The 27,555-nt window shown below is 35.5% G+C and overlaps 3 protein-coding genes and 1 long non-coding RNA gene across 8 annotated transcripts; 2 read left to right on the top strand and 2 right to left on the bottom strand.

Moving 5' to 3' along the window:
- The first annotated feature begins 446 nt into the window (after positions 1–446).
- On the top strand, positions 447–9,922 carry LOC306878991 (bcl-2-related ovarian killer protein homolog A-like). Its single transcript, XM_079431640.1, has 5 exons — positions 447–859; positions 975–1,304; positions 3,174–3,302; positions 5,407–5,570; positions 8,908–9,922. Exons 2-5 carry the CDS (start codon positions 1,082–1,084, stop codon positions 9,031–9,033), a joined length of 642 nt encoding a protein of 213 aa, XP_079287766.1. The 5' UTR covers positions 447–859; positions 975–1,081; the 3' UTR covers positions 9,034–9,922.
- A 3,568-nt stretch (positions 9,923–13,490) lies between these two features.
- LOC306879341 (cysteine protease ATG4B-like) lies at positions 13,491–25,369 on the top strand (the record flags this gene model as incomplete). 4 transcript variants are annotated; one of them, XR_013785002.1, is made up of 16 exons in its annotated part: positions 13,495–13,556; positions 14,559–14,660; positions 14,737–14,808; positions 14,923–15,021; positions 15,097–15,198; positions 15,305–15,377; positions 15,567–15,646; positions 17,024–17,223; positions 17,372–17,450; positions 20,516–20,661; positions 21,797–21,853; positions 21,949–22,039; positions 22,141–22,427; positions 23,556–23,667; positions 24,914–25,009; positions 25,169–25,369. XR_013785002.1 is itself a non-coding variant. In XM_079432188.1 (13 exons), the coding sequence occupies 13 exons, from the start codon at positions 13,547–13,549 to the stop codon at positions 22,212–22,214; spliced, it is 1,185 nt and encodes a 394-aa protein (XP_079288314.1). In that variant the 3' UTR covers positions 22,215–22,891. The 4 variants fall into 4 exon arrangements, 3 of the variants coding, with proteins under 3 accessions (XP_079288314.1, XP_079288315.1, XP_079288316.1); XM_079432188.1 differs by lacking the exons at positions 23,556–23,667; positions 24,914–25,009; positions 25,169–25,369 and having other exon boundaries at positions 13,491–13,556; positions 22,141–22,891; XM_079432189.1 differs by lacking the exons at positions 23,556–23,667; positions 24,914–25,009; positions 25,169–25,369 and having other exon boundaries at positions 14,923–15,015; positions 22,141–22,805.
- Positions 22,756–27,424, bottom strand: LOC306879342 (thymidylate kinase-like; the record flags this gene model as incomplete). Of its 2 annotated transcripts, XM_079432192.1 has the most annotated exons (6): positions 27,342–27,424; positions 27,080–27,223; positions 26,711–26,819; positions 23,572–23,662; positions 23,078–23,275; positions 22,878–22,988 (listed from the first exon to the last, which is right to left on the bottom strand). In XM_079432192.1, the coding sequence occupies exons 1-6, from the start codon at positions 27,346–27,348 to the stop codon at positions 22,878–22,880; spliced, it is 660 nt and encodes a 219-aa protein (XP_079288318.1). In that variant the 5' UTR covers positions 27,349–27,424. The 2 variants fall into 2 exon arrangements, with proteins under 2 accessions (XP_079288317.1, XP_079288318.1); XM_079432191.1 differs by lacking the exon at positions 27,342–27,424 and having other exon boundaries at positions 22,756–22,988; positions 27,080–27,333.
- On the bottom strand, positions 25,059–26,600 carry LOC306879343. Its single transcript, XR_013785003.1, has 3 exons — positions 26,558–26,600; positions 26,097–26,304; positions 25,059–25,922 (listed from the first exon to the last, which is right to left on the bottom strand). It is a non-coding gene; the product is annotated as an uncharacterized lncRNA (long non-coding RNA).
- Positions 27,425–27,555: the final 131 nt, after the last annotated feature.

A 27,555-nucleotide genomic window follows, 5' to 3' on the forward strand; every position in this document is an offset into this window, starting at 1 on the left:
AAAGATTGAATATTGTTGAATAATACTGAGTGATTATTCAAATAAAAATGAATGTATTCATCAGTATAGTTGATGCAATGTTGAAACACTTCTTAAACCTGAAATGAGTTTTGTAAATCCAGTGGTCAAATGCTGTGTAGCCACCTGACTATTGACCGGTCTGTTTGTGAATGTCCACAAAACTGGAAGACTTTCTGATTGTAGGCCTATATAAGCGGTAGGCTATTTTAGAAAGGAACATTTAAAAGATAAAAAAGAGGAATTGGGGAGAATCAATAAATTATGAAATTATTGCTATTGAATATGCAATGATAACTGTAGTCTGATTACAAGTATTACAAAATGTAATTTAATCTGATTAAAAGTAGCCTATACTTAGGCAATTTTTTTGGAATCTGATTACATAATTCAGATTAGGCTACATGTAATCAGTTATCCAGATAGATAGATAGATAGATAGATAGATAGATAGATAGATAGATAGATAGATAGATAGATAGATAGATAGATAGATAGATAGAAGTTGGTTTTCTACGTTTGTCGAATTAGCCACCACGTAAAATACGTACGAATTGCCGTGAGATCGGGCTGATTCATCAATTCTTCTAAACACCAGCTCTCCTAGAAGGGAGGACTATTAAAGCCATAACAGAGCTGGTAATCTCCGTCTTAACGGAGAGCTTTTCCATAGAAGGAGACTTGATGTGTGCAGCCCATCCAAACAGACCAAAGACAGCACTGCCTCACTGACAGCAGACTACACCTTACAAATCTGCAGAGAAAACACTTCGCTGTTGTTAAAAAATGTCAATATTCGAGACAATCTGAGGATTTAAATGATTTTCGAGAAACAGCAAAGGTAATTGATCATTGATTCTCTGCTCTTTTATCAGGTTCACGTTCATTCCAGCAGAAGGTGAGAGCGAGTCTTTTCTTCTATATAGTAAAACACGCGAGTTTTCTTCTTTATGCAGATCGTTTAGGGCGCCATCAGACCAAACAGAAGAGGGTGGAGAAGAAACACTTCCATACACGGCGATAAAGGTGGAGGTTGTCATCTGATTGTAATTGATCTCCACTCATGAAGGGCATGGAGATGTTGCGCCGCTCCTCAGTGTTTGCGGCTGAAGTCATGGAGGTGTTTGATCGCTCTCCCACGGATAAGGAGCTCGTGTCTCAGTCTAAAGTCTTGTGCAGGGATTACATTCACTCCAGACTCCATCGAGCTGGAATCGGATGGTCTAAACCAGAGCATGGATCTGGAGGAACACTGGCTGAGGTGTCTTCAGTTCTTCTGTGTTTGGGTAAGACATCTGACGTTTTACATGTGTACATTTATGATGAATGATTATGGGGATTGCCATGGTATGATTGATTATGGGGACTGCCATGGTGTGTGTGTGTGTGTGTGTGCATGTTTATGTGGTTTATGAGGACACAAATTTGTATAATGACATGGGTATGACAGAGGTATTACAATATGAAGGTGGTTTATGAGGACACTGCCTATGTCCCCGTAATTCAAAAGGCTTAAAAAACATACTAAATGGTGTTTTTTTTTAAATCCAAAAATGCACAAAGTCTCCTGTGAGGGCTAAGTTTAGGTGTAGGGTTGGTGTAGGGCAATAGCACACACAGTTTGTTCAGTATAAAAACCATTACGCCTATGGAGAGTCCCCATAAACCACAAAAGCCAACGTGTGTGTGTGTGTGTCTGTCTGTCTGTCTATAGAGAGAGAGAGAGAGAGAGAGAGAGAGAGATACACACACACAGCAAGAGAGAGAGAAGAGCTAGCTAGAGAATACAAGATCATACACTAAGCTACTGTATACTTATCTACAGTATCTGTTTGAAATGTGGGTTGATATGTTGAGGTTATATTATAGATTTTAAGATTAAGCTTAAACTGCACAGAACTCCCTGTCAATTTTCATTCTTTCTGGAGCTGTGCTGTGTGTCTGGTTCATACCAAAATAAATGAAAAAAGCGAGGCATTCATGAATGTTCTGTGAACTTTCAGAAATGAAAATAAACACATGTTTCTCAGCTTCCTCAAAGCCAAACCATACGATTGCGAAATATTTTACAACACTCTTACAAGGTTCGTCTGTGTCTCACCCACTGTAAAGTACTTTGCCTTTTGTACCATGTTGAGCTATTTTCTACATTCCTTTCTTCTTTCCTTTCATGCCGTTGGACATTCTGAGCCCTTTCATGAGATTGGATGTAATGACTATCAATGACGTTTAATCTCACATCATCTGTTGATCAGACACACACACGAGTTGCCTAAACATATACCACGTGCCTGTCTTCTGAGTGACTCTCATCTGTAAGAACCTGTTTTCTCCTAAAAGGGAAAAGCACGAAAATGTTAATTTGAGACAACTGTGCAACAGTTGGGGGGGGGCACTGCTTTTTATGGACAAAGCATGCAAACATGCAGATAATTATCACAAGAATGATTGAGTGTTTCCCACCCACATTTAACCAGGTTAACCCTAAATTGTTCTGAAGGCCCTGTACTTCTTGCATAGACACCTCACCCGCCTGAATCATTGGCATAAAGACAGATGATTCAGGTCGGTGAGACATAGCTGAAGACTTATTTAAAGGAATAGTTCATCCAAAAATGAACATTTAGGGATATTCACTCACCCTCAGGCCATACAAGATGTAGATGAGTTTGTTTCTGTTCATTTGGAACAGATTTGACATCATTTGGTTTAAAGTTAAAATGCATTAATGATGGGTTTGTTTCATAAACTAGCAAAAGATGTTAATTGATGGAATTGGTGGTCGTGTGGATTACTTGTGGATTATTGTGATGTTTTTATCAGCAGTTTGAACTGTCATTCTCACGGCACCCATTCACTGCAGATGATCCATTGCTGAGCAAGTAATGTAATTTTCTGCAAATCTTCATTTTGGGTGAACTATTCCTTTAACAGACAATTTCATAATCAGGACATTGAAATATAATTGGCTTCTTATATGAAAAAATGATGAAAATATACAAACAATGCTATTAATAGATTACAGTAATTTTGCACTGTCATTGTCAAGCTTCTCTGAATTAGTGGTTATATTCATTACGACTCTAGACAGACTTTCTTTCTGTGATGAGAAAACCAAGGGAAAATAAAAACACATTTATCTCTCTGTCTCCTAGGTGATGAGCTGGAGTACCTGCGACCCAATGTGTACCGCAACGTAGCAAGACAGCTCAACATCACAATTGCATCTGAGAATATAGTCTCTGATGCCTTTTTGGCCGTTGCTGCTGAAATCTTTTCTACAGGTTGGTCAATGCTTTGTCTTACATTTAGTTCAGAACACTCTTTATTGTCATCAGATTGGTCGGTGCATCTGGTTTCAGAGATGTTGTCCACAGTTCCTTAAAGGCATAGCACACCAAAAAAAATGAACATTCTGTCATGGTGTTCCATACCTGTGAGAGCACAAAATAAGATATTTTGACAAATGTTGGTAACCAAACCGTATTGGTTGCCATTGAGTTCCAATGAATGGAGAAGAAACTGAAACATTTGCTAAAATATCTTTAATGTTATCTTTTAGAATAAAGTTATACAGGTTATACAGGGTGAGTAAATAATCTTTTGGCTGAACTACCCCGTTTAGTGGCTCATACACTTCTTTGAGAGAGGATAAAATGAATCCATTCTGACATTTATATATACACAGAGAAACGGTGCTGCTCTTGACCAGAGAAATCTCGTCACCATAAAACATGGATTTTTTCTTGAAAGTAAACAGTGTCTGGGCACCATGGAAGTTTTCATTCCCTTTGCTGCACACTGTACATCACAAGCCCTTGGGATTCAGTTTAGTTCATATAACTTCAACCCTTATTTGACCTCCCATATTTGGAGTTTAGTAAATCGTGGTCTGTTTTTCAACCTGAGCAGCTCTTAAAATGTGCTGTAACGTGTTCACCTCATGTGTTCAGGAAAATATTCTTTAAGTATTAAAGCATAATTGCTCATGTTAGTCAAAGCAGGACAACAAAGATTCCTCGCTGGACTCGGTGACACCCTAAATAAATATTTAGGGTGTAAAAAGATGTTATGCATAACATTTTGAAAAGAAATGAAAATGATTCCATGTTTTACTTTGGCTTAGGAAATTTATGCTGTAGAAATGGTGTTTTTCTAATACATTGGTGTACTAAAACTTAATCTACTTAAATTTTATAGCTGATTCTGTCAAGAGGAAGCATTTCAGCAGATCTTTTATACTCGATTAAATCAAAACCATTAAAGCAATTTACAAAATTAGGCCTACATTTAGTCTCTCGTCTAGAATGGAAAAATCCAATGGGAAAATGCTAACTTTGAGGTGTGTGAGTAGATTTGTCAACTAATGGTTATTGCTATTATTTATTAAAAATGTGCATCTACATTTATTTAATCCATGTCTTCATTTGATTTGAAACAGTTTGCTGTAAACTGTAAAATATTCCCTCTGAATTGTATAACTTGACGTTACGTTCTTACAAGAGACAGAGGGAGGGAATGTTTTTTTTATCTTGAACTTCAAATCAGCTTTTATCTCTCATATGCCTCAATATGGTTTCCTTTTGCCTTTGTGTTTCCTGTCTTTGCTAGTCTCAGATTAGGTTCCTGGGTTGATGTGTTTATGTCTGGCCATTTGATGTTTCCAGACGGGGGATTGCATCTTTATTACATTTAGTTTCATTCCAGGCTGAAAAGTTTAAAAGTTAGTGTATCTAGGAGTCCATTTATCACATTAGCGCAAATAAATAATAATGCCCACTTGTTTAACAAAACATGATAGTACAGGGAGCCTTTTCATTAAATTCAGACCCATGACCCTAATGCATTTAAGATGGAGGGAAAGCAAAACAATTGTAGCTTTTCAACTACTATGGAAGTCATTACGCTGTTAAATGCACTGAACAATCCACATTGAATCACATACACTGTATATTGAGATTGTCGTCACAAGTCAAACATGAATTTGTTCTGCTAAAAAAAATAAAATGTTGCTTGTGTCTTTCTAGCTGACACACCAGCTGATGGCCTGTCTGGCAGTTATATAACAATAATAATGTTCTGCAAGAAATAGGGAGGGATTATCAGGAATTTTCATGAGTTACCTGGTTATGATTTTCATACACACTTCCACCAGTACACGCACATACTGTACAGTATATACAGTACTGTCAGTGGAAATAAATGATTTGATTATGCTTGATATGCATTAGCTGGAGCACTTTACCTCTTTGCCTGTGTCAAACAAACCTGGCAACACTGGAGATTTAACAGTATATGATCTTGCAATGCAGCATTTTAAATGTTATGAATAAACGTCTGTGAACAAGGACAGACATTCAGTTGGATTATATCTGTCTCTCTCTACAGGTGTAACATGGGGGAAGATTGTGTCTCTGTATGCTGTGGCCGGAGCTCTAGCTGTGGACTGTGTTCGGCATGGGCATCCAGCAATGGTGCACACTATTGTCGACTGCATGGGCGAGTTTGTTCGCAAAAGCCTTGTGTCATGGTTAAAGAGGAGAGGAGGCTGGGTAAGCAATAAATCCATTAATTCAGTACAATTCATTAACAAAAAAGTATGCTTTTATCGTGCTCCTGGCCCAAACATGCATAATACTTGATTCTGATTGCTCAGTCATAGCAGTTAGCAGTCAATTTCCTAATATTCGCCATTGTCCATATCAGTTTATGTTTAGCAGACCTTTCATTCGTGTAACAAAAACTGTCACTGCTTTCACGTTTCTCGTATCATGCTGTGGACTTGGTCTGTCTTACAAACACAAACGTCGCAATATTTCATTGGTATTGGATGGATTGAAACTGACTTCAGTTGTAGTATTACTGTAATATTGTTGCAGTGTTTTTTTTGTTGTTTTTGTGGATTTTTTTTTTTTAATGGATGCAACACCTTATTTTTCACTGGTGGGAAAAAATTGGAAATTTTTTTAAATGTACTTTGTCAAATGATCATATAAAAATGATTTCTGATGGATCATGTGACACTGAAGACTGGAGTTATGGCAGTTGAAATTAAGAAATGTCTCTCTTTTTGTGTCCATAAAATAAAAGTGAGTGATCATCAAAATTGGTTGACAATACCTTCTATTGTGTTCAGCAGAATACAGATTGTCATACAGGTTTGGAACTACATGAGGCTGACTAAATGATGACAGAATCTGCATTTTTGGTTGACGATATTTTTTTATTTATTTTTTTTAGTTTAACTGAAAGTACCATTGTGCTGTGTGTTTATAGATTTGAGCTAAGGCCCAGAAAGAAGCCAAGCTTCTGCCTTTCCATCTTTGTCCAGTATTTAGACAGAACGTGCAGTGTTCATGCAGCTTATGGGTGGGAATCTGATCAATCTCTCAGAAAGGCACAGTTCAGCGATCCTGTCGAATGAGGAGCTGTGCTGGTATGTGTGGCTGTTTTGGCAGGGCATGTCTGCAGTGTCTGTGCTCATTAGACTGTCTCTGTTTAGGCAGATTCAACATGGCACTGTGCCAGAGTCATCACAAGCTGCCTTCATTTACAGTAGGGCTATATGCAACTCCTATGCCTAACAAATTTCCTCAAAGTTTTCTAAATCTGCTCTTGTGATTTTGTAGATTATAACCTTTTGAAATCAATCAATAGTTTTGGCGCATATGAAGACATTTATGGGGTAATTAAATTCATATATTATATTTAAATGCCATATAATAACGGTTAGAAGTACTTACTATTTTTTTAAGATATCTGTTATTCTTACCAAGGCTGCAGTTATTTGATAAAAATTACAGTAATATTGTGAAATATTATTACAATTTAAATAACTGTTTTCTATTTTAATATATTTTAAAATGTAATTTATTCCTGTGTTGGCAAAGCTTAATTTTTAGCAGCTATTACTCCAGTCTTCAGTGTCACATGATGCTTCAGAAATCATTCTAATATGATCATTTTTGTGCTAAATTATTAAAAATGGTTCTTATTATCAATACTGAAACCAGTTTTTGCCACTTTCTTTTTTTATTTTTTATTAATTGCAATACCAATTTTGGTTTATCACAGTTTTCACAAAAATATTAAGCAGCAAAACAATTTTCAACATTGATAACAATAAGAAATGTTTCTTGAGCACCAAATAATTTTATATAGAATTATTTCTGAAGGATCACGTGAAACAAAAATACAGCTTTGCCATCGCAGGAATAATTACATTTTAAAATGTATTACAATAGAAAGCAGTTATTATAAACTCTTAATTAATTTAATGTATTAATTTAATACAGTTTCACAATAGTATTGTTTTTACTGTATTTTATTAATTTTTTAGACTTTTAAAAACACTACTTTTTTTAAGTCTTAATTTCAAAATTGTTAATATTCTTAATGTGAGTAATAAGATGTTGAAAAATTAGTAATATAAGAAATAATTCTTGGGAGAATCTCATAGTTAATTAGAATACAGTTATGTTTGATTTTCTAGGTCAACAAGTTTGATGTTCTGTCACATATTTAGAAGTGAAAACACAAAGAAAACACATTCAGAAATGATAAAGGATCAACTTTCAAATTATTGGTCGAGGTACAGCGTGAAAAAAGGCTTGGTTAATTAGGTAAGTGAAAGTCGTAATGGTTGCTTCTGGCAAAATCCTTCTCAACATTTTTTCAAGGTGTTCTCTTGGGAGTGTCCTGATTTTGCAACTGCGGTTCAAAATGGGCACACCCACAGACTGAACTCAACCTGAAAACAAGGACTTTATCATCTGGAGTACTAAAGTCTGTATAGTATAAAGCAGAGACTGTTAGATGGTATTTTCCATGTTGTTGATGTGAATATGTGGGTATTTGTGTCTACGTGCCGTTCTGCGTGTTTTGCTCTGTGGGATTGCCCTGGCAGCTGAATGAAGGGCCTATTCACACACAGATACACAAAAACACCACTCAGTATTTTTTTTAATTACAATTCCTAATTAAGGGATGTCCCCATCTCTCTGTGCCTTCATTTTCATTATCTCGAGTCGTCTCTTGATTTGAATTTCTCTTTCACATCTTAAATTATCAACAGTCTTTAAAAATGATGTAATACTATTGTGCAATCAGCTTCTGTTTGGCCAGAACAACTATACGATTGTTTTTTATTGATACTTTAACATAGATGCAATAAATAATTAAAAGTGACATTAAAACGTCAAATGTCACAAAAATATATTTCAAATAAATGTTTCTTCTGAACTTTCTATTTATTAAAAATTCTGGAAAAAATGTAGCTTGGTTTCCACAAAATTATTAAGCAGCAAAACAGTTTTCAACATTGATGATAATCAAAAGAAATGTTCTTGAGTACCAAATCAGCTTCTTATAGCGATTTCTGAAAGATCATGTAACTGGAATAAAGGCTGCTGAAAAATCAGCTTTTCCATCACAGAAATAAATACAATTTTAAATTACATTTTAATTGAAAACAATTACTTTAAATAGTAATAATATTTCACAATATTTCTGTATTTGTTTTAATCAAATAAATGCAGCCCTGGTGAGCATAATATTAAATGATCTATTTTGTGTGGGTGAAATGAGCCAAATCCAAACAAACTGAACTTCAATAATCTGAATGTGTATTCAGCTAATTTGGAGCTTTTATAACATTTGGCCAACCTGGTGCATGCTGCATGCTGAAATGTAACATGTTTAGACTATTCAATGTTGGCTTTGGCCTAAAAGGTACATACTTCAGTGCAAAAGTTCATTTTCCTTTTCCTATTGCCAGATGAAATTTAAACGCCAAGCTCCATATCTGAATGTTGCATTTTAATAGTGTTTTTTTCAGCACTATTGAGTATGTTGATTTGATATTTAAATATTTTCTTTGTTCTCTTACAGGCGGACATCACAAAGTGTGTAGTCAATACAGATCCCAGTTTCTGTTCTCATTGGCTGGTGGCAGCTGCCTGTGCCTGCGGTCACTACCTCAAGGCTGTGGTCTTCTACCTGCTCAGAGAAAAATAAAGAGAAGCACAAACAAGTGAAGGACAGCTGGACTCTTCCAAAACTGGCAGAAGGGGTTTCTAGTCACTGCTTAAGCCTTTCACTGCTCTTGATGCGTTTACACTTGCACAAAGTTTGCACTTTTCCTTTAAAAGGATATTCTTGCTCTCCAGGATGAACCGTTATCTTTAAGGCTTTGTTGTGTGTTTAACCTGGCCTCTTGTACTCTAGGCATTCCTTGCTGTTACCAATTTTATTGAACCTAATGTTGATATGCAAAATACCAAGGCCGGCAGGACACAGCTGAGAGGAAGCTATTGTGACCTTTGTGTTTGCGTTCAGGACCAATGTTGTCTATTCAGAAAGTTTCTGTGATTATTATTACATTTTTCACTGTCTCAAGTGGTTTTGATTATCTCAAAATACAGATATCCACAATGCATTATGAAAAATGACCAGGAGTTCATGAGAAAACAGATCTGTGTGAAATGGAGATCAATATCTGGATTATTTTCCTGTATTTCCCAAGTAAAAACTCCAAACTACTGTATGCAAATGACTGTGGGAGAGTGAAAACAAAGTAGATTATGGTTGACTAATAATGAAAAATAGATATAACGTTTCAGTTCATACCATTCTTCAAGTCAGAACCTGTCACTTTGTTTTTCATAGTGTTGTCTCTCTCTTTTTTTGTAATTTATTTTTTTTCTGTGTAATATTTTCCCCAAACTTAGATGTGGTGTTGTTGATGCCACCTTGAACAACTGCGATATCATGGAGCCATCAGTATAACTTAAAACTTGGTGTTTTATAATTGTTTGTTTCGTTATTTTGTTCTCTTGTATAGTTCAGTTTATACAAAAATAGTTGAAAACTACACATTGTTGTGTATGCTACACTGAATGTATGCAAAATAAAAAATATAAATATAATATTATTTAAAGTATTTACTCATCTTTACTCCGGGTTGGAAAAACCATTAACATAATAATAAATCCTTCATGCTGATAATTCTACACAACATTAGTGTAATTGGTGGAAAGCGAGTGGGAGGATGCAGTTTAGATCAGATAGCATAGTTAGAGATATTGTTCCTATGGTGATCACTCTTAACATGTGGTTTCACTTACCCAGAACCAGCCAAAGAAACTCGGACTTTGAGAACAACACAGAAATGAAGGCCTATAAACAAAGCATAGCAATGCAAATGAGCGTGTTTTACACACGACCATAGCTATTGGCAAGACATGAAAGAGTATGATATTCTGTGTTCATTAAGATAAATGTTAGAGCAAATATTTCGAAATATGATCCAGCATATTTTTTGATATGGCTAATACTGTCAACTTGACTTACTATTTATAATTAAACTTTCTGCGTGATTAGTTCCGATTTGCGATAACTCATTGACACCTAGTGGTTTTAAATGGAACTACAGGTGCCTATTGCTTTAAAGACGAAGCGCAAAGACTAGTGTTGTGAGGATGGCATTTAAAATAAAATTAAGCTATTGATTACTTGAAATTGTTCTTAATTTATGAAAATATCTATCGTGATATGTGTTCATTAGATTGAATCTGTAATGTATTTAATTCCCCTTTTTGTCATTGTTATCTCTACTCTCTGTTTATTATTATTATGTTTTTTTCAAAGTAGGCCTACATACAATTAAATAAGCCATAAAATATTTTAAGATCTTTACAGAGAAACCTAAAGGAGGGCGTAATAGACATTACTTCAGATAAACTTCCCAAGAAGAATTATTACCCTTAATCTGTTATCAGTTATATTGGAGCCAGTATTACAGTCCAAAGAGAGGATCATATATTCATCTATTTTAATTACTTTGTAGAATGTATCAAAAATCATCATCGATACCTGCTTCCAAAAGTCTTTGGAATAATCACAGTTACAGAATAAATGTGTGAGAGTTTCAGAATGAGAATTACCAAAAGATCATTGAGGTGAGAGATGTCTTCTTTAAACTTATTTGGCAATAAAACAATTGTTACTTGCTTGTTGACCATATTTGATCAATAGAACGTATAGGAAAACAATATTTTCCATTGCACAAGTGCTTTTGGATAACAATGTATATTGTTTCTGAGCTTTAATAAAACATTAACACACACAAGAGGGATGACGTCCGCGTCCTGTCACATAATTTCTGTTGCACTTGCAGTCAGATGATGAAGAATATTTAGTTAAATAATCAAACAGTCATTCTTGAGACATGGGACAAAACATGTCCAGCAATTGTAACTGCTATTAGATTTAAAAAAGACAAATATTTTCAATTGTAAATTAATTGTTAATAATAAAATGTATTTAACACAATTATCCCCTTAAATTTCATTTTATCATTATTATGTGAAATCTATGACAATTATTGTCTTCTCATTACAGCTAAAACAGCGTGTCCACAGAGAAGAGTTCAATCATTCATATGCTATAACATGGATAAAAATGTTTTTTAATGATAAAAATGAGCTTGTTTTATCAAAAGCAACACTTAATAATGTCTCATATCAAAGCAAGGTTGTTTTTCAGTGACACATGCATGTTTCATAAGGTTTCAAAGTTGTGTCCCCATTTTTTGTCAACACCATCAGACATTCATTAAAATGTAATAAAATCAGGGTATATCAGGGGCAGCTGTCACTCTAGAGACCCCCTTGCCACAATCCTCCTCTGCTTACATACAGACTCTGGTCAGTTTTATAGTTTTAGAATATTTTAAATCCTAATGTTAATATTTCCTGGTCACAACAATGATATGTCAACACCATCTTCCAATTTCTGAGGAAATGATTTGAAATATTAGATCATTTTATTCTCCTGAAGCAGGTTCCATTAGCATCTAGCATCAACAGAAAAAAACACAATGGCTACTACTGTGAACTCCATTTGTTTGAAATGCCAAATTTGTCAACGCCGTCAGATTTTGTGTTCCAATAATTCTTGAATAAAAGCTTTATAAACAATAACATACTCACTGTTTGTTGTGTTTGTTTTAATACAGTAATTGTTTGATTCAATGTATTTCATAGTTAAAAAGACTACAAATTCAGGTTTTCGTCACCAACGTCAGATGTGTCACCTCCGTCAGAGGAATATTTTATTATGATATTTTATATTTGTGAGGAATTGTTGGTCACATGTGGAAGTATAATATGTCGGCTAACATGAGAATGTGTTTTAAAATGTTCAAAACATCTTGAATGCTGTTAAAGTTGAAATTATATTACACAGTCCAAGGTGAAAAGCGCATTTTGTTAAAAAAAGAGAAAAGTTGGGAGGTTGAATCAAAGCATAGCTCAGTAGCTTAGTACATATAACATACATAAATGTAGTTTCATTTGGTTTTATTTTTTCAATATTGCACCCACTTCTCAAGAATGACTGCAAAGACAATGAAAGGTGGATCGCCCAATCTGTTCAATTTGGGTTGATGAAAGGAAAAATAAAAATCATATTCCAAACAGTTAAGTTAAAGACAAGAGCACGGACTGGGATTTTAAACTTGCAGGTGTTTGTAGTTGACTATACTTTTTATGCATTATCTCTACATCAAATCTCAGCAAAAAATATATTTTATGTTCATTTAGATTTGTTCGTAAAATAATATTGATGCATAATATAATATTAAAATATAAATAATTATTGAACATTTTTGAACAATTACAATTTAAGTTTTTTTATTATTATTAGCTAGTAAACTAGTAAAGCTACACATTATGAACAGTTATAGGTTTAAGCAGTCTATTAGCAGTTAGTTAGTGTGCTACACTCTAAGAGAAGTCTGTAAAATAGGGCACAATCTACTATGAAGGGATTTTGATTTTTCACAGGTTTTGTACCTGTATTTAAAATGACACATTGTGTTTTCGGGTTACAATGGGAAATGGATAATTGTATAACGGATAATGTCCTGGAAACTGACTATACCTTTTCCACTTTTCTAGATATTTATCTTACAGCGTACTAACTGATCAACAGTCTCAAGTACAAGCTACTAACAAGGTGTATCATAAATGAACAATTATTAAATTATCATTATTATTAAGTTGAACTAAGTTAAACTTAATTCACGTGATGTGTGTACTGCTATGCATCTTTGGTTTCCTCTTTTTGTGTAATTTAGATGGAAAATGTGCCTTTTTATTGTTCGAGTCACTTATTTTGTCAAAGTTGCCAAATAAATAAATTCCAAAAATAGCTTAATTTGTTGCTAGGTGCTTTTGAAAGAAAAAGTTGCTAGGGTCGTCCGAAAAGTTGCTAAATTTAAATTTAGCAACTAAACTGCTAAGTTGCCAACACTGCAAGTCTAGCTTGTTTACATCCACTTCCTAGAGAACAACATGTCCCACCTTTGGATAAATTCTATTGGTCAAAAAGACCACCAAATTCACTGAATTGATCTGATTGGTTATCACAGTAATGACGCATGCTGACCAAAGCGGAAGTGCTTTTCTATTGGTCAGTGCAGTGTGAGGAACACTCAACAAACAAGATAGGCTGAATCACTGTCGGGATGGATGCAGGTAAGAAAACAATTCCTTTACATTTTGGTCATCTGTCTAGATGTCATGAAATTGTTAAAAAGCAGAATTCTTCTATCATCAACCAAGTACGCGCCTGTTATTGGAGAGGCCACCTCTACAGTTTGGAAATTTGTCGTTAAATATGGTACATAGATGTCCCAACTGGACAGTAAACCAGAGCAGTCTGCTGTCAGATGAGGGATGGACACAGTATTGTTTTCTAGATGTCATTGCACCAAAATGCTACTGGCTCCCTTCAGAACTGTTAGGCTGTATTGGCTGTGTTTTAGAGTCTAGTCAGCTGCCTACCTTGAGCAGTTTTGGACATCACATCATCCATTTCTGCATACTCTAATAATCTGTTTGCCAATAGGATAGGGACTTTAACATACTGTTTCATGTCTATAACCCTTTGGTGCATGACATCCATTAGAATTAACAATTTTGTAACCGTTTTAAAAAACGTGAAACTTATGGGACAACGTGAAGTTGCACGTACACCGTGGTAAAAAAAAAAGACAGTAAAATTGGTGAAAAAAATCAGGTAACTTACCACTTTAAAATAAAGCTCAACTTGTTAATATTAGTTAAATCGGATAACAACAAAAATGACAAATTACTATTAAGCTAGGTTAAGGTTAATTTATAAATATAGTTTTAGTCATTATTAATTCATAATAAAGGATTATCTTATAAATCTTGAAATATTTAAAATGCATATGTAAAAATTAAAACCCGAGTAACAGAAATTAGCTTGGATAAGTTAAAATGTATTTGTTGTATGTCTTTAATCGCATTGGACAATGTGCATCTCTCTCAGGATACATTGTTTGAAAAAATATGATTATAAATAAATAAATAATGACATATAGATGGCCTACTAAAAAAACTGAAAAGATGTTGAAAACAATGTCTTTGTTTTCACTCAATCAAAAGATCTTTTTTGCTGTTAGTCTGTAAGTTATTGAACGTCCAGTTGGCCATTGGCTTTTCTTTCAACAGCTACTCTAACATACGACTCATTGCGCTTTGGAGAGATCGAAGATTTCCCAGAGACCTCCGAGCCTGTCTGGATTTTGGGAAAACAGTTCAGCGCTCTAACAGGTAAGGAAATTGGAGACATCGAAGGTTTTGTGCTGTTGTGTTTGTCTCTTGTTTCATGATGTTCTTTGTGTCCCAGAGAAGGATGAGATTCTGGCAGACGTCACCTCACGTTTGTGGTTCACGTACAGAAAGAACTTCCAGCCAATTGGTGAGAGTCAGAGTCCTCAATCTTGATCTCACTGTCCAATGACTGCATTTAATTATTCATCTGGATAGTCTGTTTAGATTTACAGGTGGTTTGTTAATGGATGTGATGTTACAGGGGGCACTGGGCCCACTTCAGACACCGGCTGGGGCTGCATGCTTCGATGTGGACAGATGATTCTTGGGCAGGCCTTGGTCTGCAGGCACTTAGGTAGAGGTAAGACAAACCTGTGTTCTGAGGTTGGTGATTATGGTGTCTGCTGTTGTCTGAGATGGTTGTATTTTTTATTAGACTGGACATGGAGTCCAGGTCAGCGGCAGAGAGCAGAATATATCAGCATTCTCAATGCCTTCATTGACAAGAAGGACAGCTATTACTCCATTCATCAAATAGGTACTACTCATCATCTACCTGCTGCCTGCATATTATAGGAATCGTGTTAAAGTTACTCTTTTGGTGGGTAAGTTACTGCATTGACATTGCTTGTTGTTTTCCTCAGCTCAAATGGGTGTTGGTGAGGGCAAGTCTATAGGCCAGTGGTATGGTCCAAATACAGTGGCTCAGGTACTCAAGTAAGTTGGCCAAGTCAAATTAAATACTTAGTTTTTTTGTTTTTTTTAAATCACCATTCTCCTTTGCTTCTTGTGATTTTTACTACATAATATAACCGGAAAATGTTATTAAAGCTCAGTAATCCTCAAATAAACTACTTTTGCTTGACTGTCTTTGCATAAAATCAAATACACTTTGTGCCCATCTAGGAAACTGGCAGTTTTTGACACCTGGAGCCGACTGGCAGTTCATGTAGCTATGGACAATACTGTGGTCATAGAGGAAATCAGTGAGTTCTCTTTCATAGTGCATCTTTAGTAGGCTTAGATGGAATCTGCAGACCTTTGCTTTTTCTGCATTTAGAGGGGAATTTGTGGAATTCTGGGAATGGATTTGAGCTGACTATATATTACTCTTAATAGTAGCCAAAAGCATGAAGAAATTAGCCAGTATATTTAAAAGTATAGTTCACTCCAAAAAAATGATTCTGTCATTATTTACTCACCATCATGTAATTCCAAACCTGTATGACTTTCTTTGTTTCATGGAACATAAAGGAAAATATTTTTCTAAATGTTTTGGCTAAATTGTCCATAAAATGGAAGTAAATTCAGCATTCCTCAAAATATCATCTTTTGTTTATTGCAGAAGTGAAAAAGTTAATTAATCAGCAAGTATTTATCCCCTTTCTTTAGTATTTGGTTGAACCACATTCAGATATATTATTACAACTCTCGTTTTTGTTTTAAATTTTGCACAGTGTAATGGAACACAATTAGCGCATTCCTCCTTGCAAAAGCACTAAAAGTGAAGCAGTTCCTCCTTTCAGAGATGTACAGTGAGATTGAGGTCAAGACTCTGACTAAGCCACTCAAGGGCATCAATTTCTTCATTTGAAGCCACTTCAGTGTTACTCTGGCTGTGTGCGTTGGGTTGTCCTACTAAAATGTCCTCAGTTTATAGTTTCTGCCAAAAGGGAGTAGGTTTTTATCTAAAATTTCCAGGTGCTATGCAGCATTCATCAATGTTAAGGAGATTGCCAGTGCCTGCTGCTAAAAAGCACATCAAATTGCATATTTCAGATTGAGGTAGAAAATTTCATTTCAGTTTAATGACAGCACAACATCTTTTATGTCTTTGTAGCATCTTCTAATGACATTTTTCTATTTTTATAAATAAGCTTTATTTGTAACCCTTTCAAAAATATTTTTTTATGCAACAGCTCAAAGATCATTGCTCCATGGATATCATTATCAATGGCATCTAATTGAAGTGTTTTTTTTTCAATGGGAACAAAACAATAATTTTTAAATACTTTAATCCAACTGAAATAATGCCAGTTTGTTTTTTACAAAGTCAGACGTAGATGATGTAATAGTAGCTCAGCTTGACATCGTGTGCTGGTGATGTACTAAGTGTATTTAATCCTTCAAATATTCGATTACACGTTGTGTCATCGGTACTTGCACAGAGAGATGTTAAATGTAGCTCAACTATGCAAAACCTGCTGCACATGTAAACATGCACTGGGAAAAGTGTTGTAAGATGTTATACATTTTGAGACCGTAAATTGTGAAAAAATTTTACAGGCTGAATAGTTGTTGTTTTTTCTTTTAAGGCTGTAAGAGTAAATGACTTAATGTTTTTTGTTCTTGGCTGTCTGTAGAGAGGTTGTGTATGCCGTGGCTGGACTTTGACAGGGGTGCATGTGCGGCATCTGAAGAGCCTCGGGAAATGAATGGCGATCTGGAAGGGGCTTGCGCTCTGGCAGAAGAGGAGACAGCTCTGTGGAAACCCCTTGTTCTGCTGATTCCACTAAGACTGGGCCTCAGTGACATCAACGAAGCCTATATTGAACCACTCAAGGTAAATTATCTGTCGTATGAATAGATAAAATACTCAACTGTTAAGATCAGACAGTAAGTCTGAGTAAGATACTAATTCTTTATTGCTTTAATGATCACCTATTCAAGTTTGCTGACTGTTGGACTTCTTTCTTATATCTTATCCACAGCAATGCTTCATGATGCCTCAGTCTTTAGGAGTAATAGGTGGGAAGCCGAACAGCGCTCATTACTTCATTGGATTTGTAGGTAAGCAGAGTTTTTCAAGCTAAAACTATAAAAAAATCAGTTCCGATAGCAAAGTAAGTAAATTAGTAAACTCTTCGCATATCTTTATATTATTATATTAGCATAACAAAATAATGTGTGCCCAATCAACGTCTATGGTATTTTGTCGCAAATTTGTCTAGTTGCATGGTAGAAGCTAGTTTATTACATAGATGCCAATATATATATATATATATATATAGGTAGTGTGACATGTCCTTATTCTTAAAACCACAAACAAAAATATTGCTTGATGAAAGACTGTGCATCTCAGACTACATTCATTTAAACATTGTTTGTTAATCACAATGTGCTTTGTGCATTGAATTATTTTTTCATATGCTATTATTGGGTCATTTCTCCAGCTCACATTTTTGAATATATTCTAAAGAATGATAAACACATATGGTGATGAAAGCCAAAATATTAAATGTCATGTTAATGTTGAAACTAGAATTGTAGCTTGTTTCCCGCTATCAAAACAATTACATAAAACAAATATTATTTATTCTTCAGATATTTCCTTTTAAATGTAATAAGTATCAGCTGTATACAAAGTGACTAACATTTGGTTTTCAAACACTGAAAATGGGCAAAATTCAACAAATTGGTCACAGTCACATTGGGTTCCCCATATCTCTGGGGTTGAACCATAGAGGGCCTTAAAAAATGAAGACTACAAAAAAGTTTATTAAGAACCAGAATTTAAATTAATATTGAGATTTTGTTATACTTCTTGAGTTACAAGCATGCAAATTTCGGAAAAAGAATATTATGGTACTCAGACGGGTATGTTTTGATAGAGGAAAATAAGATACATTTCCAGTTTCAACACTATTTGTTCTTCCTTTTTAAAATGAAAAATAAAAGTATCATCTGAATGCAAAGTGTTCACAGAAAATGTGTAATGATTTACTCTTGGAGCCATGTTAAGATTGCAATATTTCTGGAACTGAATCAAATAGGGCCTTAAAAATGAAGATGCCACAAGGAAAGTTTCTTAAGACCCGATATCTAAAAGGGCATTAAGAGATCTATAATACTTTTTTAGTTGCAGGCCTTTCTCAAAACTTGCTCTTCCTTTGAAAAGTGCTATTTCCCCATTTTTGAATGGTCACCATTGGCACATAATGCAACAAAGATTGCTGAAGAGATTTTACTAAGAGACCTACCAATCTCTGTGTAAAAATAACATTATGATGCTGCCATCTTTCTGAGGTCATTTTTAACCCCCTGTAGTTTGGCTCTGAATCTCAGGTGAAAATTAAAATTTTGACCCCCCCTTTACAAAATAGTGGATTAGTCCGTAAATATTCATCCATGACATTTAATATTTTGGCGTTCATCACTATACATGTTTATCTTTCTTGAGAAAAAACATTAGCAAAATATTGAACCGGGGATCTCTGAGTCGACACAGAATGACCCATTTATGTCTGAGTGCTAAAAATACACTGAAATGGTCAAGTTGAGGCAGAGGCACATTACCTTGCTCTCAGTAGTCATTCCATTCACTACGATAAACCAAGATTTGCCCACCCTTATTTTTCTTTTTTATTGTTATAATATATGAAGCATAGTCATAGATCAAGTAGTATCTACTGCTAAGGGGCATGGGGTGGGATCACTGATAGTAAATCAAATTTTGAAACATTTAAGTAATGTTTAATAAATAATTCGAACTGTGTAATTCTAAACCTCCGGTAAATGGGATCCTACGTAATCTTATTTTATGTTTCACTCTCTTCATACTTTACCTAGAGTTAACGATTAATCTTGGTTATTCGTAATCTGACATGTCACACTATATATATTCCTAAACCCTGGGTTACTGTTATTATTTGCATACATGCAGTCAAAAGTCATGACTAGATGAACACAAATTAACATTTGGCTTTCATCCATTGAAAATGGGTAGGATTCAACAATTTGGACATTGAATCATATTGGGCTCCCCATATCTCTGGGACTGAACCATACTGGGCTTTTGTTCTTCAGCCTATGTTCTTTCAATACAAAAATAATCAGCTGAATGCAGAGTGACCACATTTGGTTTTCAGCCACTGAAAATGGGTAAAATTAAACTAATTGAACATTGAGTCACATGGGCTCCCCATATCTCTGTAATCGAATAATATAGGGCCTTAAAAATGAAGATTACAAATGAAAAGTTTATTAAGAAAACACATTTTCTGATGATATTAAGATTTTTAATACTTTGAGTTACAGACATGCACATTTTGGAAAAAGAATATTTATGGCACTCAAACATGTATGATCCAGTGTATGTGAATCTCTAGGATTAGCTGATAATTTGGTACCAGATACTGAAAGCAAAGATTCACATACTTTTGCAATGCACAGATATGTAACAATGGATCATTTTTCTCAATAAATAAATGACAAAGAATTTTTTTTTGTCTCATTTGTTTGATTGGGTTTGTCTAATTTCAGGACTTCTGGATCTAATTTCAGGAAAATCTGATGTGTTTTGGGTCATACTTATGCAGAAATATAGAAAATTGTAAAGGGTGCACAAACTCTCAAGCAGTACTGTATAATGCAACAAAGATTACTAAAGTCAACAGATTTTACTAATAGACATACTGATCTCTGTGTAAAAATAATATGATGCTGCAATCTTTCTAAAGTCATTTTTACCATCCTGAAATTTGGCTCCGAATCTCAGCTGAAAATCGCCATTTTAACCACAGCCTACAAAATAGTGGATTACTCAGTAAATATTCATCCATGACACAACATTTTTTGGCTTTCATCACTATACATGTTTATCTCTCCTCAGAAAAAAACATTGACAAAATCAAAAATTTGAGCCGGGGACCACTGGTTGAGTTGACACGGAATGACCCTATTATTAAAGTAATACAAACACATCTTTGTTTATCTGAACCACTGCTGTTATACTGTAGTAGCTAGAAGGTTTATCTGTGGTTTAGTCCAGATTATATAAATATTAAATGTTGTACGGAAGTATATTGTGTTTCAAAGTGCTTCATTATCCTTTCTTATTGATGCGCACCCTACAGATCATGAGCTCATTTATCTAGACCCTCATACCACTCAGCCAGCTGTGGACCCAAATGAAGATGGTCAGTTCCTAGACGACTCCTACCACTGCCAGCACCCTCCCTGCCGAATGCACATCTGTGAGCTTGACCCCTCCATTGCTGTTGTAAGTAGAGCTTATTGTGTAAGAGACAAAATGATCAATTTCAGTATCATTTACATTCACCCAGTAGTACTTAACTGATTAAACCCTTTTAATCCCATATAACATTTAACATTGTGACCAAAATGTATTTTTCAGTTTGAATGATCTTAAAATATGTATTATTGATGTATTATACACATAATTGTCAGTAATAAATTGGTTCCAGATTTCTTGATTTTTAAGTAAACGTAATTGCTAAAAATTGTCACATGACTACAGCTGTTTAATTCCCCTGAAATATGATGTCAGTGTCAAAATAATATACAGGACAATTATAAAAAATTTGATTAGGATGTTTTTTTTTTTTGGTGGAAAAAAAAAAGACTTTTATTCAGCAAGAATACATTAGTTTGATCAAACGTGAGTTTATTTATTTATAATGTAATAAAAAAATGTAATTCATATAAATTGTGTTTTTTGAACTTTCTATTTATCAAAGAATCCAGTCCAATCCAAAATGTATCATGGTATCCACAAAAATATTAAGCAGGACAGCTATAATAATAATAATATGTTTCTTGAGTACCAAATTATTTCTGAAGGCACTGAAGACTGGAGTAATACCTGCAGAAAACTCAGTTTTGCCTTCACTGGAATAAATTACACTTTAAAATACATTAAATACAATTGTTATTTTAAATTGTAATAATATTTAACAATATTACTGTTTTTGATCAAATAAATGCAGCCTTGGTGAGCAAAAGAGACTACTATTTTCAAAAATATTTACAAAAATCTTACCGACTCCAGTGTGCATATAGTATTCATATAGTAAATCATGATCACAATACATGTAAATGTGCATAGTCGCATCGGTGGGAAAACACAGAGCCCCATTTTCAATAAGTAACTGATTCACATTAAACGGCTGTAGATTTCATAGTATTGTTAGTTATTACATAAAGAGGAATATGTATTTATTCTGGGATTATTATTCCATTTTCCCCACAGTTGCCTAATCAAAAGAGTGAAACATGCTCACTTGTCTGGGGAAATTTTGGGAATTAATTGTTCAGTACAGTTGTTGTTGTTAAAAGCTGCAGAAAGTAATTTCCTTTGAGTAACAATATCATCTATGCCAAATTTGATCCATCAGGGCTTCTTCTGTCAAACAGAGGATGATTTTGATGACTGGTGTGCACAGATTCGTAAGGTACTTAAGCCATAAATTACTTTAACATTTTTAGTAGCCTCAGTTCATGTTTGTACCTCTGGCCCACTCTTTGTTTTTGTGTTTACCTTGTGCAGGTTTCAAACTGTAGAGGTCTTCCTATGTTTGAATTGGTAGACAGTCAGCCATCTCATCTAATTACCACAGATGTACTTAATCTCACTCCAGGTAATCTCTCATACTGTTTGTTCATGAATTCAGAATTGTATGAGTTTGCAAAGAGTTACATTTATAAATATACACCATTATATTTCATTTTTCCTTACCAGACTTTTCGGATTCAGACCGGCTCGAACGCTTCTTTGATTCTGAGGATGAAGAATTTGAAATCCTGTCCTTGTGAAGAGCGTTTGCATTTGCCAGACTTTCAAAATTCTGTGGTAGAGCCTCTTCAGAGGAAAGAGAAGGATACCATTGACGTCCAAAGCCACTGTGGCATAGTCACCTGCGTCAAACACACAGCTTTCCTCATACACAGCTATGCTGACTGCTCTGTGTCACCCTGAGTGAGCCGAGGTCAGGTGTCATGGTCACAGGCACTCAGGATCATCAGTATGTATGTACTTAGTCGCATTTGTGTATCCATATTGAGTCTTAACACTATAGATTAATTTTTAAGTGATATGGTGCCTTTTTACCTCCTTAACTTAAAACACAGGTTTGCCATAACACATTTTATGGTTTTGGTCTGGAGACCTGCTAATCAGATTTGATTTAGCATTTACTCTCAACCAATGAAAGTCAGTGAAGTTTTGGACCTGTATGTAATTGTAAATGACAACCAAGGAAGGTTGGGCATTTGCAGATTGGGTAGGACGGCTTGTGTAATTATACAATAATTATTTTGTCTTGATGTTTCAAATCTCTGTACACAAGTTTATTTTATGATTATTTATTTAATCAAAGCATTAAAAAAATTAAAACAATAATTCTGTATTTTCTGTACTATTCCACATAGTGACAGAAAAAACATTCAAATGTATATTAAAAGTTTCAGGTGATCCGTTCACCTCCACAGTTCTCCAACTGGCTGATTCTGGGCTAAACGGATGATGTCTTCACTTAAACCCTTAATATCTTTGTGCACCTCTTCTATGGTCCTTGCAGCATCAATTACCTAGAGATTGAAAGACCGAGATTAAACTAATTTGAGGATTATATACTGCAAATTTACAATAATTTGGTGTACAAAACAAAATAAACAACCTTCCAGTTGACTGAGGCATCTTGCATGAGCTCTTCAAATCTTTGATGCACTGTCCGTTGGAAGGTGCTGGTTTCATACCGTTCAATTCCATATTCGCCACGGTTTGCTGCCATATTGGGATTGAGCTGCAAAAACATCACCAGGTCTGGTTTTGGAAGTCCAATATCTGGATTCATGCACCACTCCAGAGAGAAGCCCTGAACATATAGAAAACAACTAAATTAATGTCTCTACAAAAAGAGAGACATTAATTTTTTTCCCCTCTCTCTCTGATTTGTGATGAATATTAAGTTCAAAATGACAGCATTTAATACAATATTTATATTGTTAATTTATATAAACTTATCAAAAGTCTTTACTGCCACATGAAATTACATTAATTTCTCTCAAATCTTATTGACCCCAACCTTTTAAACAGTAATGTGCATGATCATACTTTATAAACTAATACAATATTTTCTTTCCCCTGTATTGGAGTAACAGTAACACTCACAGGCTTGGCACTAGTGAAAGCAACTCCAGAAAACGCATAGCGGTCCACCACTAGATTGATTCCTTGTTCCAACTTCTGTTTCATCAGAGGCCTGAAGTAAGTAAACAGACTGATTGGTTGACATAAGTGGGTTGATCCACATAATGAATGAGCCATTCCTGGGGCCCGTTTCAGAAAGGGGGTCAAGTGAAAACTCGAAGTATGTTAACCCTGAAATGAGGGAAACTGGGTTTTCCGTTTCAAAATGGGAGGTTTGTCAAACCGAGAAAGCAGGATAAGTCAAGCCCGTTTCTGAAAGAGAGGTAACTTCTACTCCGAGCCAGTTACCGTAGTAATTTACTCTGTGAACCTAACCTGGTCGGGAGCAGGTTTTCTTCGGGAAACCCAGAGTTTCTTTCGGTCTCCTGCCCCTGCCTCCTGGGGGGAAGTCGTGTGGGGGAAGTCGTGGCCTAATGGTTAGAGAGTTGGACTCGTGATCCAAAGGTTGCGGGTTCGAGTCTCCGGCCGGCAGGGATTGTAGGTGGGGGGAGTGAATGTCCAGCGCTGTCTCCACCCTCAATACCACGACTGAGGTGCCCTTGAGCAAAGCACCGAACCCCCAACTGCTCCCCGGGTGCCGCAGCATAAATGGCTGCCCACTGCTCCGGGTGTGTGTTCACGGTGTGTGTGTGTGTTCACTGCTGTGTGTGTGCACTTTGGATGGGTTAAATGCAGAGCACGAATTCCGAGTATGGGTCACCATACTTGGCTGAATGTCACTTCACTTCACTTCACTTCACTTCACTTTTTATAGTGTTAGCGAAGTTTAAATACCTTATTCATTCACGCAGCAAAATTTATTTTCTTACTGAGTATTTTTTTCTTATTTCAAGTACAAATATAAAAAAATTCTTAATATGCATTTTATATATGAAAAATTGTCTATATTTAGTCTTGTTTCCTGGGGGATTTTCCTTTTAAGTGCATTTTACATAAAACAAGTAAAATTGTACGCCATAGGGTAAGAAAAATAATCTTAATGCAAACTGAAACAAGAATATTTTGAATTTCTTACCCCATTGGAAGATAATTTGCAAAATAAGAAAAATGCACTTTAAAACATCAGAGATGCAGAGCACATTATAAGTCCGCTGTATGCAGATTTTAAGGAAAGTGTGCATCCCTCTCGCACTTATTCTGAGAATTTTTCCTGGGTACAAATCCGTCAAAGAGGAGTTTCACAGGACTGTCAGTCAGTGGTGTGAAAATTGATTTAAACGAAGCTAATCTGATAAGTGACGCCCACTTGATAACTTCTTTCTGTGACGTCTGGAAGTAACCCAATAATCTGAATTTCCTTCAGGATTTCCAGTGTGGAAGCTTGGATGCATTGATGACAAGCATATCCCCAGCATCGCCCCTTCTCAAAATGAAACTGATTACTCTATGGAATGGAAGGGTAGTACAAGCCGTAACCACCACCACAGCTGTTAAATAAACAAATTATTCAAAATTTTTTGGTCATCTTTATTTCTTAATTCAAAAGCAAAAGTTTTTTTTTTTACTTTTGGATTTGAGAAATCTTCCAATACTTGACCATCTCCTCTTCATCTGTCAGTGGTGCTGGTGCATGGGAGATCTCTACAGGATGAGCAGCAACAACTCTCGCGAAGCTACAACCATCAGAGAGAAATTTACCCAGTATTTCTCATCTACCGAGGGTGCAGTCCCATGGCAGGAGAACATTTAATGTTACATTATGTGAATAACCAAAGAATAAACTAATCTGTAATATACTACTTAATAAACTAATTACATTAATACAACTTGCCTCATTGCCTTTTCAAATTATAATTTACTGATCAGTTCAATTGTTTTAGAAACATTCACATGTATTAATTAACATTGTAAAAATAATTTTTTTTAATAAAAAAAGGAAAAAACAAAAAAAATTACAATAATGATTAGACTAAGGATATGAGTTAGACAATCACCTCTGTTTCCACTGACTAACCCCCCGAACCACCCCACCTTACTCAAACTCAGCTTCATAAAGAACTTGCTCGATTTTCATTTGCACTTCGGCTTTTTTCTGCAGAGGAAGTCTCTTAAATGTTCCAACGAGACTCATGAAATAGAGTTCATCGTAGTCTTGAGGTTTACTCCGGTTACTTAGAATGCTCTTCTGGAATTCAGAGAGGTCTGGCTCTGCACTTCTCCTCCTCTTTCCCATTGAGGGACATCTAGAAACCTGGGTGACAGGTGTAGGACACACAGACTGGATGTTTGCTGGCTGACTGCTGCTGCTGGTGGATGCCAGGGGCTCTGGCTCTACAGGAAGTAGGGTCAAGGTAATGAGGCCCTCACTTTGACTGTAAATAAAAGAAAGTTTATTTTAGCAGAAAAACAAATCATGACTTAAGATTGATAAAGTATGTTATTATGTATTAGCTTTTACTCAAGTAAATACTGCATATTTCAATTATCCAAATACTGACAGCTACCCGTACTTTCTATATAGTATCCAAACTTCTGTAGAAAGCTACCTCATTACATTCGGAGCCTATGAGGCCTGTGGGATGTTGGATGACGTTGGCCTCTCCTTCACAAATCGCTCCAGAAAGCTGAGAGCATTCGTGAACATCCATTTCCTCTGACTTCCTCCCTCAGAGCTACTTCTCTTCTCCCTTTCTGCTTTCCTCTCCTTTATATACTTATCCCTCAAATATTTCCACTTCTTTCTGCCCTCATCCTCTGAATAAACATAATGATTAATGTTCAGAGGACAGATACATGGAACATTACATGTTTGCAAACAATTGTCATTGACTGACAGAGCATTATTCCCTACCATTTTATATATAATACTTATAGGAAATACTATTGATGAGAAAAAAATGCATTTTGCATGACACTGAAAAATCTGATCTTCGAAAAGAAAAAGTAACGGGTAGCATGACTGATACACCAGTTAGTAAACATTAATGTAAAACAGTATCATGCTTACCAGTTATTCCAAGCATCTCCATGCATTGTTCCTCTTACTGGAGTCAAAATAATGAGGGCTTGATAAGAAACACGGGATATGTGAACGGCCCCTTCTGTAACCGAGAACTCAGTTTCCCATGCACTTTACAAGATTAATGTTAACATAACCTACACCATTTCCCATCGGTTTGCAGAAAACAGCAGGTGAACAGAATGATCCTCCAGATTACTCTTCTTCTCCAGGTATGAACTGATCAGCTGACCAATTTTAGTGGTCCTGTCTGTTAAAACAAAAACACTGACACGGATGAAGGCTGTCTCTCAAACCCCAGTGAGCTGCCAAATCACGGCCTTCTTTATATCATTAGATCCAGGCAAAACGGCTCACTTCTTTTAGTTTTGTTTTTGGTGACAGTTATAAAGACTACAGGATGCTCCACTATCATTTTAATATTTCAGTATCAAGAGTCTGTAAAGGTAAGGCTTCACAAAATGGTTTACCATGGGATAACTAAAGACAAGCGGAGGGAAGTCATTTTACCTGGAAAGCGCATAATTTCTGCCGCTCGTCCGCTCTGCTCTAAAGCATGTACGAGCTTCTGACATTGTGTAGTTTTCCCGGCTCTATTTACTCCCTCGAGAACAATTAAAGCTCCTCTTCTGCAAGACATGGCTCTTAGAAACACTGTATAAAAAGGCAAAACGACAGGGAGCATATATGACATACTGACAGTGTCTAGCAAATCATTCCTAGCCGTGATCTTTTGAGCGGTACATTTCTTTATAAAAAAAAAACAACATACGTAACATCCTCCCAGTCCTACGGTATCCGCGAAAGGAGGACCAATCAAATGCGATTCCTCACCAATCCGACCTCCCTGATTAGAAACAGTGAGGACACAGTTGTTTGTGAAGGTTTATTTATATCAACTTCAGACATGAGGCTTAGGCATGTTGTAGTGAAGTACTAATATTTATTATAAACATTTTTGTGCCTTTAGTTTAAATGCCTCAATT

Source organism: Barbus barbus, assembly GCF_936440315.1.
Source record: "Barbus barbus genome assembly, chromosome: 13".
In the NCBI taxonomy this organism is placed as follows: Eukaryota; Metazoa; Chordata; class Actinopteri; order Cypriniformes; family Cyprinidae; genus Barbus; species Barbus barbus.